General features: G+C 40.1%; 1 protein-coding gene across 1 annotated transcript in view; it reads right to left on the reverse strand.

The window, feature by feature from the left end:
- The window catches only part of prkch (protein kinase C eta), a 117,955-nt gene that overhangs the window by 40,916 nt on the left and 64,357 nt on the right, over positions 1 to 12,682 (reverse strand). Inside the window, exons 6-9 of the mRNA XM_062968583.1 lie at positions 11,602 to 11,731; positions 10,332 to 10,459; positions 8,278 to 8,421; positions 6,717 to 6,890 (exon numbers count right to left, since the gene is read on the reverse strand). Of these exons, the coding sequence (XP_062824653.1) occupies positions 6,717 to 6,890; positions 8,278 to 8,421; positions 10,332 to 10,459; positions 11,602 to 11,731 (576 nt within the window). The remainder of the gene's footprint in view (positions 1 to 6,716; positions 6,891 to 8,277; positions 8,422 to 10,331; positions 10,460 to 11,601; positions 11,732 to 12,682) is intronic.

A 12,682-nucleotide genomic window follows, 5' to 3' on the forward strand; every position in this document is an offset into this window, starting at 1 on the left:
TTCACACATCCCCCGGGGGAGCAGAGGTAGTAAACCTAGCCCCAGGAGGCTGTAAAGTTGCACATAGGAGCAGCCTGAATCAACCTTTGTGCATGCCCTCCAGCATTTCAGAGATGAAAACAAGAATAAAAAGATAAAGGTTTCCGCTGACATTATGTCCAGTCGTGACCAACTCTGGGGGTTGGTGCTCATCTCCATTTAAGCCGAAGAGCCTGCGTTGTCCATAGACATCTCCAAGGTCATGTGGCCGGCATAACTGCATGGAGCGCCATTACCTTCCCGCCGGAGCGGTACCTATTGATCTACTCACATTTGCATGTTTTTGAACTGCTAACTTGGCAGGAGCTGGAGCTAACAGCGGCTGCTCACGCTGCTCCCGGAGTTTGAACCTGGGACCTTTCGGTCTCCAGCTCAGTGCACTTACCCACCGGGTCCCGAAACCAAGAATACATGTGGCCAAACAACATCAGATTGTGATAAATATATTTTTTGTGTCAGAAGCAATTTGAGAAACTGTAAGTCACTTCTGGTGTGACAGAATTGGCCATCTGCAAGGACGTTGCCCAGGGGACACCCAGATGTTTTGATGTTTTTACCATCCTTGTAGGAGGCTTCTCTCATGTCCCCGCATGGAGCTGGAGCTGACAGAGGGAGCTCATCCGTGTTCTCCCCGGATTGGATTCGAACTGGCAACCTTCAGGTCAGAAACCCAACCTTCAAGTCAGCAGTCCTGCTAGCACAAGGATTTAATCCTCTGCGCCACTGGGGGTTTCTTGTGATAAAGATGGCAAAAGTTATCAATGCTAAAGAGAGGTTGTAGAGTTCATTGAATGCAAACTACCTTGGACTCAAATTGCAGACACTCAAGTTTGCTGAGGACAAAGAGGGAAAGTGGGAGGAAGAGGAGAGAGAAACTGGGACATTTTAAAAGCAGCCAAAGAAAAGGAATGGCAGAAGACTCTTCAGGACTGCTCCTACCAAATCAGGGCACTTGTAAGCTATGTTATAGGGCAGGCATGGGTAAACATCGGCTACCGGCTGTTAGGAATTGTGGGAGTTGAAGTCCAAAACACCTGGAGGGCCAATGTTTGCCCATGCCTGTTATAGGGCAATGTACTGTAAATATGTGTAGATATTTTGAAAAGTGAAAAAGGCCTAACAGAAAAACATGTAAATTTGTAGGGAAGACATTTGTAGGAGAAATGATCCAATGATAATATGATAATTAAAACAAGAATAACAATAGTGGCCAGTGTCCCTGGATTTTATGGCTTCTGGCTTGAACAGTCAGGGCTCATAATTTCACAGCTCATTCTGTGAAGCAGAAAATGATCTGTGTGATGTTTTTTTAAAGCACCCACATTTCTGAAAGCAGGGTTATAGGAAATCTTGTCAGAGTGAACAGTTGTCTCTGTTTTCTCTTTAGGGTTGACCAAAATTAAAACCAGGGAAGTGCAGAACTGGGGATGCTCAGAAAAGAGGGGAATCCAAGACGGTGGGATCATTGTGGGCTGTCTTATTTTGCAGGCACAAATATTGTACAGCTGCCCCTGAAAAATGGCTAAGCAACGCATGCTGTATTAAAGCATTTGTGGGATAATATAAGGCAGGCAAGCAGGGAGGCTCAGCACTCTTGGGAAGGGCTGTGATGGTAACAAAGTCCAATGAGGCAGCAGCTGCTGTGTTTCCTCAGCTAACCTTTCCTGGGATGGAGCAAAGGCCACGTGACACGCCGTAGTGGCATTTCCCCTTGCATTTGCAGCGCCTGCCACCCTGTGGTTATCCTCTTTATTAAAACCAGGAAAACATGACCAACCTGAAACATTAACGCTGGCTTCCAACTTACAAAGGACTCTTGTCACACCCTGGACTCTCCACAGATATATATATTTTACCTTCCTTGCCTAGTTTATCCATACCTCACAACCTCTGAGGATGCCTGCCATAGATGTGGGCGAAACGTCAGGAGAGAATACTTCTGGAACATGGCCACACAGCCTGAAAGACATACAACAACCCTATGACCAACCTCTGGTCATATGGATGCCAGTTAAAAATTGTGTTGTCGAAGGCTTTCATCACCGGAATCACTAGGTTGCTCTAAGATTTCCAGGCTGTGTGGCCATGTGCCAGAAGCATTCTCTCCTGACATTTCACCCACATTTATGGCAGGCATCCTCAGTGGTTGTGTGGTCTGTTGGAAACTAGGCAAGTGGGTTTATACATCTGTGGAAGCTAACTTTTATTGAGTTGCATTAACCTTACCATCTGTCTTGTTGAGCAGCTTGCAATAATTGTATTAGATTAATGTCTTTAAATATGTATACTTAATCTGATTGTGAAATTGTTTTATGCGGATGACACCCAACTCTACTACTCCTTTCCACTGAATTCCAAGGAAGCCTCCTGGTCTTTAAACTAGTGCCTGGCAGCTTTGTTGGCCTGGATGCGGGTTAACAAGTTGAAAGTTAATCCAGACAAGACAGAGGTCCTCCTGGTCAGTCGCGGGACCGATCGGGGTATTGAGTGGCAACCTGTGCTCAACGGGGTTACATTGACGCTTGAGGCTCAGGTGTCGGTGGTGGCCGGGAGGGGCTTTGCACAGTTAAAACTTATGCACCAGCTGCAACCATACCTCGAGAAGCCTGACTTGGTCATGGTGATCCATGCCTTGGTTACATCTAGACTGGATTACTGTAACTATTTTATAATTCAAATGAATATATTGTTTTTAACTGTTTTTAATCGCTATTATGTCTTGTTGTTATTTTACTATTGGGTTGTTGTATGCTCTATGTTGGTATTGAATGTCTACCATGTGTAAACTGCCCTGAGTCCCTTTTGGGAGATAGAGTGGTACAGTAGAGTCTCACTTATCCAACGTTCTGGATTATCCAACGCATTTTTGTAGTCAATGTTTTCAATATATCATGATATTTTGGTACGAAATTCGTAAATACAGTAATTACTACGTAGCATTACTGCATACTGAACTACTTTTTCTGCCAAATTTGTTGTGTAACATGATGTTTTGGTGCTTAATTTGTAAAATCATAACCTAATTTGATGTTTAATAAGCTTCTTCTTAATCTCTCCTTATTATCCAACATATTCACTTATCCAACATTCTGCTGGCCCGTTTATGTTGGATAAGTGAGACTCTACTGTATATAAATAAAGTTTTGTTGTTGTTGTTGTTTTATAGGTAGTGTTTTATATGTGTACATTGTTTTATATTGTCTTTTACACAATGTTGTGAGCCGCTTTGGGTCCCATTTTAGGGAGAAAAGCAAGATACAAATAAAGATATTATTATTATTATTTTATTATGACACAGCAAACAAGATAGATATGCTGGATTTCATATCACAAAATCAAAAGTTGAACACTTCCCAAGTGTCTAGGACTGTGTGATGTATTTTCGGATGATGCGCGCAGATCCCAGTAGGGTGGCCTTTTGCCTAGAAGATCAGGGGGCAGAGGATTCTTACAAGTAAAACAAGCAGTCAAAAAAGAAGAACATGCCCTGGCAGAATATGTAAAGCAAAGTGAAGAACCTGCTTTGATTGATGTCAAAAATCAGAAACTCCTCAAAGCACAGCAGACAAAAAATCAGTACAAGAAAACCGCACTACAAACTAGAGCTGACAGCTGGCTCAACAAAACATTGCATGGAAAGTTCCTTGACATGATTGAAGGAAAAGCTGATAAGGAGAAGACCTGGCTATGGCTCACGAATGGGACCCTGAAGAAGGACTGATCCTTGCAGCCCAGGAGCAAGACATCACAACAAAGGCAATTAAGGCCAAAATCGAAAAATCAGCTGATGACCCAAAGTGCAGACTGTGCAAGCAAACCGATGAAACCATTGATCATATCCTCAGCTGCTGTAAGAAAATGACACAGATAGACTACAAACAGAGGCACAACCATGTGGCCCAAATAATCCATTGGAAATAATACTTATTATTATTATTATTATTATTATTATTATTATTATTATTATTATTATTATATTTTAAGGCCAAACAGGATCCCAAGTGAAAACGTTTAAGAAGCCTTGTTGTAGTCCAACTCCCTGTCATGGTAGAAGACACAATTCAAGCCCAACCAACTTTGGTGTGAAAATCTCCAAAGAAGAAAGAAGAGTCCAACATCATAGAGATCGATGGAATATATAACCCCCTAAACCTATTAAAAAGTATTAAGACCTATTATGAAGGTATTAAGGAAGTGTTCAGCCTGTGTTGTTGATGTCACTCTCTGTCCTTGGTTGTAACATATTTCATCAGAACTCCAATTGGGATTTGCATTATATGTTTTCATGTAGTATCTGACTCAGTGTTCATCTCCAGTATAATTGTTAACTTCATTGCCTTAAGAAGCAACTAAAATTTGGAAGGTAGCACCTTTTCATCAGCCTAGTAAATGCTTTTCTATTTTCCACTGACATGTGTCATGTAGATTTTGCTGTTTTCATGTAGGCTGTTATGTCAGCCCAATATGGTTTCCGACAATGAGAACCAGGATACAAATCTAATAATTAGAAGGAAACATTCTTGATGGCCTTGAAATGGTGTGGCTCCAGAACTTGAGGCTCTTTACACTACATAACCATAGCACAAGATTCCACTTTAATTGCCACAACATCCTGTTGAATTCTTGGACTTATAGTTTGGAAAGGTACTAGTCATGCTTCACCTTTATACCATTAAGGAACCTTTGAAATAACTTTCAGGTCTCAGGGAATAGCTGTAAGAATATTGTTGCATCTGTATACATGAGAAACTCTACATTAGAGCTTTCTGGCTAAGAATTCTAAATGTGGGTATTTGTGTATGTACCTTCCACTTGCCTGTCGACTTATGAGACCCCATGAATTTCATAGCGATTTCTTAGGAAAGGAAGAGGGTTTTGTAAGTTCTTTCCTATGAAATAAAGCCTACAGCATTCAGTATTCATTGGCAGCTTCCTATTCAATTATTAACCCCGTTTGACCCTACTTCGCTTCCAAGATCAGATGGGACCTGGTGCCTTTAGGGTAGTTAGGCAGAATATTTTATAGCAGTGAGATGTATTAGTTTTTAGTACTAAATAAAATATTAAGGCCTGGAATAGCAGCCAGTTTCAGCTCAGAACAAATGGGATGATGAAAATTTTTGGAAAGCAAATAAAGATTCGTCTACCTATAATCCCAGTTTTGACAGCCATTTTCTAGTTCTGAATTTGTATGTTTATTTTTTATTTTTTGCACTGAACGGAAAGTTGGATTGTATGGCTTATCAAAAATCCTCTCTCTCTATGAGTCTATTCTACTTCTAGAAAAGTTGAAAACCAATTAATGATGTCATAAAAAGGAGAATTCTGCCCCATTTGAGAAAATGTTCTGATATTTTGATCACATGGAATATATCATTCCAGAAGTCAAGGAGTAACTGTCATATGTTTCTCACAGGCTTAGCAAATACATTTCCAGCAAAGCAACTAACTGGAAGGCTTACTCAAAGCTTGGAAATAATGTGTTGAAAATAAATTTAAATGATTATGTGCTTTAGCAATTTTGTCACCTGCTTCGAGCTGTGAGGAGAGGCGGGTAAGAATAGTAGTAGTAGTAGTAGTAGTAGTAGTAATAATAATAATAATAATAATAATAATAATAATAATAACAGAAGGCCTGATCCTTGCAGCCCAGGAGCAAGTCATCAGAACAAATGCAATTAAGGCCAAGATTGAAAAATCCGCTGACGACCCAAAATGCAGACTGTGCAAGGAAGCTGATGAAACAATTGATCATATCCTCAGCCGCTGTAAGAAAATCGCACAGACAGACTACAAACAGAGGCACAACTATGTGGCCCAAATGATTCATTGGAACTTATGCCTCAAGTACCACCTCCCAGCAGCAAAGAACTGGTGGGATCACAAACCTGCAAAAGTATTGGAAAATGTGCACGCAAAGATACTGTGGGACTTCCGAATCCAGACTGACAAAGTTCTAGAACACAACACACCAGACATCACAGTTGTGGAAAAGAAAAAGGTTTGGATCAGTGATGTTGCCATCCCAGGTGACAGTTGCATTGACGAAAAACAACAGGAAAAACTCAGCTGCTATCAGGACCTCAAGATTGAACTTCAAAGACTCTGGCAGAAACCAGTACAGGTGGTCCCTGTGGTGACAGGCACATTGGGTGCCGTGCCAAAAGATCTCAGCTGGCATTTGGAAACAACAGACATTGACAAAATTACGATCTGCCAACTGCAAAAGGCCACCCTACTGGGATCTGCCTGCATCATCCGAAAATACATCACACAGTCCTAGACACTTGGGAAGTGTTCGACTTGTGATTTTGTGATACGAAATCCAGCATATCTATCTTCTTTGCTGTGTCATACAATAATATAATAATAAACGTGTTGCTCCTAATTTGCTGCCAATTTCAACAACAATTTAATGATTGCCAATTGCATTATTTTTGAGTGACATTCGTATTGCCCATTTGTGGTATTTTTAACATTTCATCTAATTTTTATTTTAACAGTTTACAGGTAAAATTTGTCTTCTAGCATTTAACACATTTGTGTTAACAAAAAATATGGCTGAACACTTTGCTTATTACATGCCTGTTCTAAGGGAAGAAATGTCTTTTTGCATCATTTTTGGAACTATATAGGTTTCTCAGTAGTGTTGAACCTTCAAAATTCACAATACTTACAGGGGTCTGGAAGCAGCAGAAAAGCTGGGTGAGAAATGGATGGTTCCTCGCCAGGGTCAGAATCCGTTTCTCGGTCAGGGTGCACTCCACATCATCATCCTGGAGAATCACATCTTTTTTCAGCACTTTGATGGCGTAGAGATATCCTGTCCCTTTCGTTTTGGCCAACATCACCTAAAGAGGAGAGAAAGCAGGACTTTTATCAATGGGGATTAAATATACTGGAGGCACCAAACTCCATCTGATCTAGGAACAAAGGAGTCACTACAGATGGTGTCACCTGGTGTAGCAACTCATGGTCCTCCTCCCATACTAAACCATACAGCAATATCTTAGTCAAAATATCAAAAAATCTGACAAAATCAGTGACTATAAAAAAAACCAGCCAGAATAAAATAACAAAATGTGCAAGTAGTGCATGCAGACGAAACCAAGTGATTCAAAGCATCATTGTAATTGTGTAATAACAACACCTCTGACCAGACAACATGCACATTAAGATATTCAAAGGGTAAGTTAGCATAGAGTTTTAGCTTTGTAACTATAATGATACAGTCAGGATTCTGAAAAAGTGTTTAATATCTAAAACGTTTTTGCATTAAAAAATTCCTACCAGAACACTACACAAAACCGTCATAGATCATCATTTTGGTGTCATCCTCTTTGTCACCCTGTGCAGTATTTTGCTTGTACATTAGAGTCTCACTTATCCAACATAAACGGGCCGGCAGAATGTTGGATAAGTGAATATGTTGGATAATAAGGAGGGATTAAGGAAAAGCCTATTAAACATCAAATTAGGTTATGATTTTACAAATTAAGCTTTAAAACATCATGTTATACAACAAATTTGAAGAAAAAGTAGTTCAATACGCAGTAATGTTATGTAGTAATTACTGTATTTACGAATTTAGCACCAAAATATCACGATGTATTGAAAACATTGACTACAAAAATGCATTGGATAATCCAGAATGTTGGATAAGCGTGTGTTGGATAAGGGAGACTCTACTGTATCCCCATGATTTTCTTGTAAAAACAACACCATGTGTGTTTCTGCTTGGAATAATTTTCTCCAAATACTATGAAATATGTTTCCTCTCACAGCAGTGAAAAAGGTAAACATTATACTGTACTGTTGACCTACGTATCCTTCATCTTGTGCCTGCGCATTTGGTTTTTGTGGCTTAAATGCACGGTTTTCTATTTGATTCTGTTGAATTTCATTTTATTAATTTCAATCCAGATTTCTAGTTTCCCAAAGTGCTTTTAAATTCAGTTCCTGCTATCCAATATGTTAGCGACCTCGCTCACTTTTATATGATCTGCAAATTTTGATAAGGATTCTCTTCACCATGTCACTTAAATCATTGATAAAATACATTGAAGAGTGTCAACGTATAGTAACCAAGCATAATGTCTGAGCAAGGGGATACAACTTACCTTTCCTTCCTCCCATGCAAAACCTGTTGAAATGAAGGGAGGTTCAATTGAATCAGCTCCAAAGGACTTGGCTACTGAAGTACACACAAGTGTTTCAAATATCCACAGCAACCCTTACCTTTCCAAAACTGCCTTTTCCCAGCACTCTGATAAATAACAAATCCTCAATCTTGAGCCTGCTCGCCGAAACTTCAGGTACACCATTGCGATCCTTCATGCTCTCTTTTTTCTGTCGCCTCAGGGTTGACTTGGAGACCAGTTTCTGGAAAAGATAAAAGGGAGATCAGGTAAGGAACGGATTCCCCCCTTGCTGAACCCATAAGTAACTGCTCTTATTGTCCCCACTGCTACCAAACTAGGATGTGTACCCCATTTGCCTTGTGTTAAAAGGGACATTTTGGCTTGTGTTTGCTGTTATGCCATCTTCTTCCTTACGGATCTATTTGTTCCTCTGGGGAGACCAACCTGGCAGTACCATGTTTGGCACTCTTTTGGGAATTCGATACATACTAAACCTTTTTACTTGAGCAATCTACCCCTGATTAATCCAATATTCAAACCACTGCACTTTGCTTGCTCCAATTTATTAATTAGATTAGTTAAATTGTGGTGTGTTTGCAGCCGTTGCCCTTCATCTTTAGCCTCCTCTGGTTTAAAGAGTGGAGATCTTCTTTAGAAAAAGGGCGAGTGTGGCTATAGATGTATGTTCTTCTGTGCACTGTGGCATCTAGTTCAAACTCCTACATTGTGAAGTGAAATATTTAGTTATAGACTTTACTAATGTGGAGAAGAGAAAACTAAAGCTTTATTGTTTATTTATTTACTGTAATTTTACCTTGCTCTATCTTAACCCCGAAGGGGATTCAGAGCAGCTTCCAAATTGGCAATAATTCAATGTAGACATAAAAATGTATGAAATACATTGTGCAATCAAATCATAAAACAGTAACATATAAATACTTTTAAATAAGCAGTTAGCCATATACATAGTCCCGAAATCATAGTCCAAAAGCTATTCCAACCACATTAACTTTGCAGCTGCCTATTGCACTGTAACTACTCTACAAATCAGGGGTCCTCAAACTTTTTAAGTGGAGGGCCGATTCACAGTCCCTCAGACTTTTGGGGGGCCGGACTAGGATGAAATAGTCCAAAATTAGGATTGTTGTTGTTGTGTGCCTTCAAGTCGTTTCAGACTTAGGTCAACCCTAAGTCTAAAGTTTAGGACAGAGGCCAGGTCAATGACCTTGGGGGGCTGCATCCGGCCCATGGGCCTTAGTTTGAGGACCCCTGATCTAGACGATCTCATAAGACCATATGTAAGCAAAGAGACCTCCAAAGACCATCTAGACAGTTTCATAAGACCATAGGTAAGGAATGGGACCCTCAAAGGCCATCCAGATGATCTCATAGGACCAAAGGTAAGGAAAGTGACCTCCAAAAGCCATCTAGATGGTCTCATAAGACCATAGATAAGGAAAGGGATCCTCAAAGACCATCTAGATGGTTTCATAAGACCATAGATAAGGAAAGGGATCCTCAAAGACCATCTAGATGGTCTCACAAGACCATAGATAAGGAAAGGGATCCTTAGTTTGGGGACCCCTGCTCCAAATGCTTGGTTCCATAGCCAAGTTTTGACTTTCTCTCTAAAGGACAGGAGAGCGGGAACTACCCCATTTTGGGTTGCCCAGATGCGATAGACCATCTAGATGATTTCATAAGACCATAGATAAGGAAAGGGCCCCCCAAAATCCTCAAGACGATCTCATAAAACCATAGGTAAGTAAAGGCACCCTCAAAGGCCATCTAGACAGACTCATATGCCCATAGGTAATGAAAGTGACCTCCAAAAGCCATTTAGATGGTCTCATACAGCCATAGCTAAGCAAAGAGACCTCCAAAGACCATCTAGATGATCTCATAAAGCTATAAGTAAGCAAAGAGACCTCCAAAGACCAGGTAGACTTAGATCAACCCTAAGTCTAAAGTTTAGGACAGGGGCCAGGTAAATGACCTTGGAGGGCCGCATCTGGCCCCCGGGCCTTAGTTTGGGGACCCCTGCTCCAAATGCTTGGTTCCATAGCCAAGTTTTGACTTTCTCTCTAAAGGACAGGAGAGCGGGAACTACCCCATTTTAGGTTGCCCAGATGGGATAACCCAAAAGCTTACCCCATTTGGAGATATATTTCCTGGTTGCAGCCCCATACAGGCTAACGTCTTGGCCAGTTCTGCAGCATTCACCCCACAATTGGGTGCTACGTTGGCTTCACATCGTATATGGACATTTATTTTGCATACTGGGAAAAAACAGAGAATCATGGAATCAAGTCTGTGCAATGAAAACATTTCACTTTAGGAAACAAGAAATAAAATATTTGAGATTTCAGCTCACAAAATCCCTGACCATTGGCCATGCTTCCTGGGACTTTGAAGCACTGAAAGCCACCAACTCCCAAAATGAAACTGGAAGTGACATTTTCCATTTGTACTTTTCAGGACTGTACAAAAGATATCTTTAGTCCTTTTGCAGGTAGTCCCAGTGTGGAAATTTGACTCCCATACTTGCCAAAAATTGATCATCCATCTGATTTAATGAACTGAAATGAACTGCAACTGAAATGCAAGTTCCAGATAATCAATCAATCCGTTTATTTATCTCTCTTTTTTTTCCAAAAAAAGGTGGTGCAGAGGAAAAAAAGAAATACAAATAAGACCACATATAGCTAAAAGTTCATTAAGTCTGAAGTAGTCTGAACCTTTAACACAGTGGTTCCCAACTTGTGGGCCACAGCGCACTGGTGGGCCACAAGACCTAAAAGAAGGTCCCCGAGACATGCGGGGAAAATCAGCTCTAGATTATTAAATATGATTTTCTGTGAGTGAGCAGATGGCGACTACTGGATGGCATATGTTCTGTATCAGAAACTAGAGCTGATGTGGTTTATCCATTGCAATTTTCTGAATCGGCACCCCAAATAACCAACCAAATCTAAAGCTGACAAAAACTGATTTGTAGCCCTTTTGGTACTAATTTTGGAGAGTGGTCCCCGGTCAAGTGGTCCCTGGTCAAAAAAAGATTGGGAACCATTGCAACATCTTTAAAAGCATAGAATAAAAATAGTATACAGCTCTGTCTTCCACACCATAATCAGGTGTATTGTAATTCTATTTAAATTCCAGTAATTATGTCTAAATTTACACCTCCGCGTTTCAATTAGCACATGTACATATTATGCAAATAGGTGTCTTCTTTTGTCCTCATCGTTCCAGAGGGAGCTGTGCATTTATTCTCGTCTTGGTGGAATAAAAAGCAGCCACATTTAACATCCTTTATGCACAGAAGAACAGGCATAGATCTAAATAAATCAAAGGGGAAAGGAAATGGGTTCACATTTGCAAAACAACCTTCAAGAGAAATTCCTTGTCCATCTCAACTTACTTTTACACTGCAGACCTTGCCGCATGATGCCCCAAAGCAAGGAGCCGCAGTGGTCACAGAAAGTTGGCACTTTGTAGTTGTGGATTCGGAACTTGTGTGGGATGTTGATGCCAAATCTCTGCTCAGAAATCTGAGAAAACCAACAACAAAAAGCAGAAATCAGTTTAAAAGAAAACAAATAGTCATTGGAGGACCTCAACTCCTAGTGATTTTACACAAAAATGGCACATTTTGCAGGTGGAATTCGTTCCGTACTTCTCTTTGTTGTTCCAAAATCTGCAGCCTTTGTTCAAAGATTGAATTTCACTCCTTTAAATTAGACAAGTACAACCTGAATTTTACTGGAACTTCCAAGTAGACAGGACCCCCATTGAATCAAGTGCTGAATAAGTCAATCGTGTGGTGCGGAAGTTTAAAAACAATGTAATTCTAGGCTGCATCAACATGAATATAGTGTCTAGATCAGGCAAGAGCAATCTTGGGCCCTCCAAGTGTTTTGGACTAAGAGTGCCAACCTCTTAGTATTTGATTCCTAAAGAAAATGAACTGGTCAACATCAAAATGCCAAATAAATCTATACAATTGATTGGTTAGTTGATTTCTTAACTAATTCATCAAACCATGAAAACACTATCTTTTAAAAACCAATAAAGGTTTGACTCCTAATGAAGCAGAACCATTTAATCAATGAGATTTATGTAAGTGTTGACTCACCATTCTAAATCTCATTCAATTGCATCTAATCTACTTGGAGCCAAAATTACTTAAAATGGTCAGTGAAGCTATTGGAACCAATAATTGCTACTCCAAAAGAAATGCCATTGGCATTTAGTAATTAAAATAATGGATTTTAAAACCATGCCCCTGATGTAAAACTTACTTAGTGCCACTATTTCTTGGTGGTCCTCATTCCAAGTAGCATCTTTGGCTGACCCTTGGCTTCTGAGATCGAACAGCATCTGGTGCTCAAGAGTATTTAGACTTGCTTGAGATTTATGTGTATTGAAGCCAGCCCTACTTTCTTCTCAGCAATCTTGGTGCAGATGGCAATCTATACTTCTACCATCAAGCTGATGACAAG

The sequence above is a fragment of the Anolis carolinensis genome, chromosome 1 (genome assembly GCF_035594765.1).
Source record: "Anolis carolinensis isolate JA03-04 chromosome 1, rAnoCar3.1.pri, whole genome shotgun sequence".
NCBI lineage: Eukaryota > Metazoa > Chordata > Lepidosauria > Squamata > Dactyloidae > Anolis > Anolis carolinensis.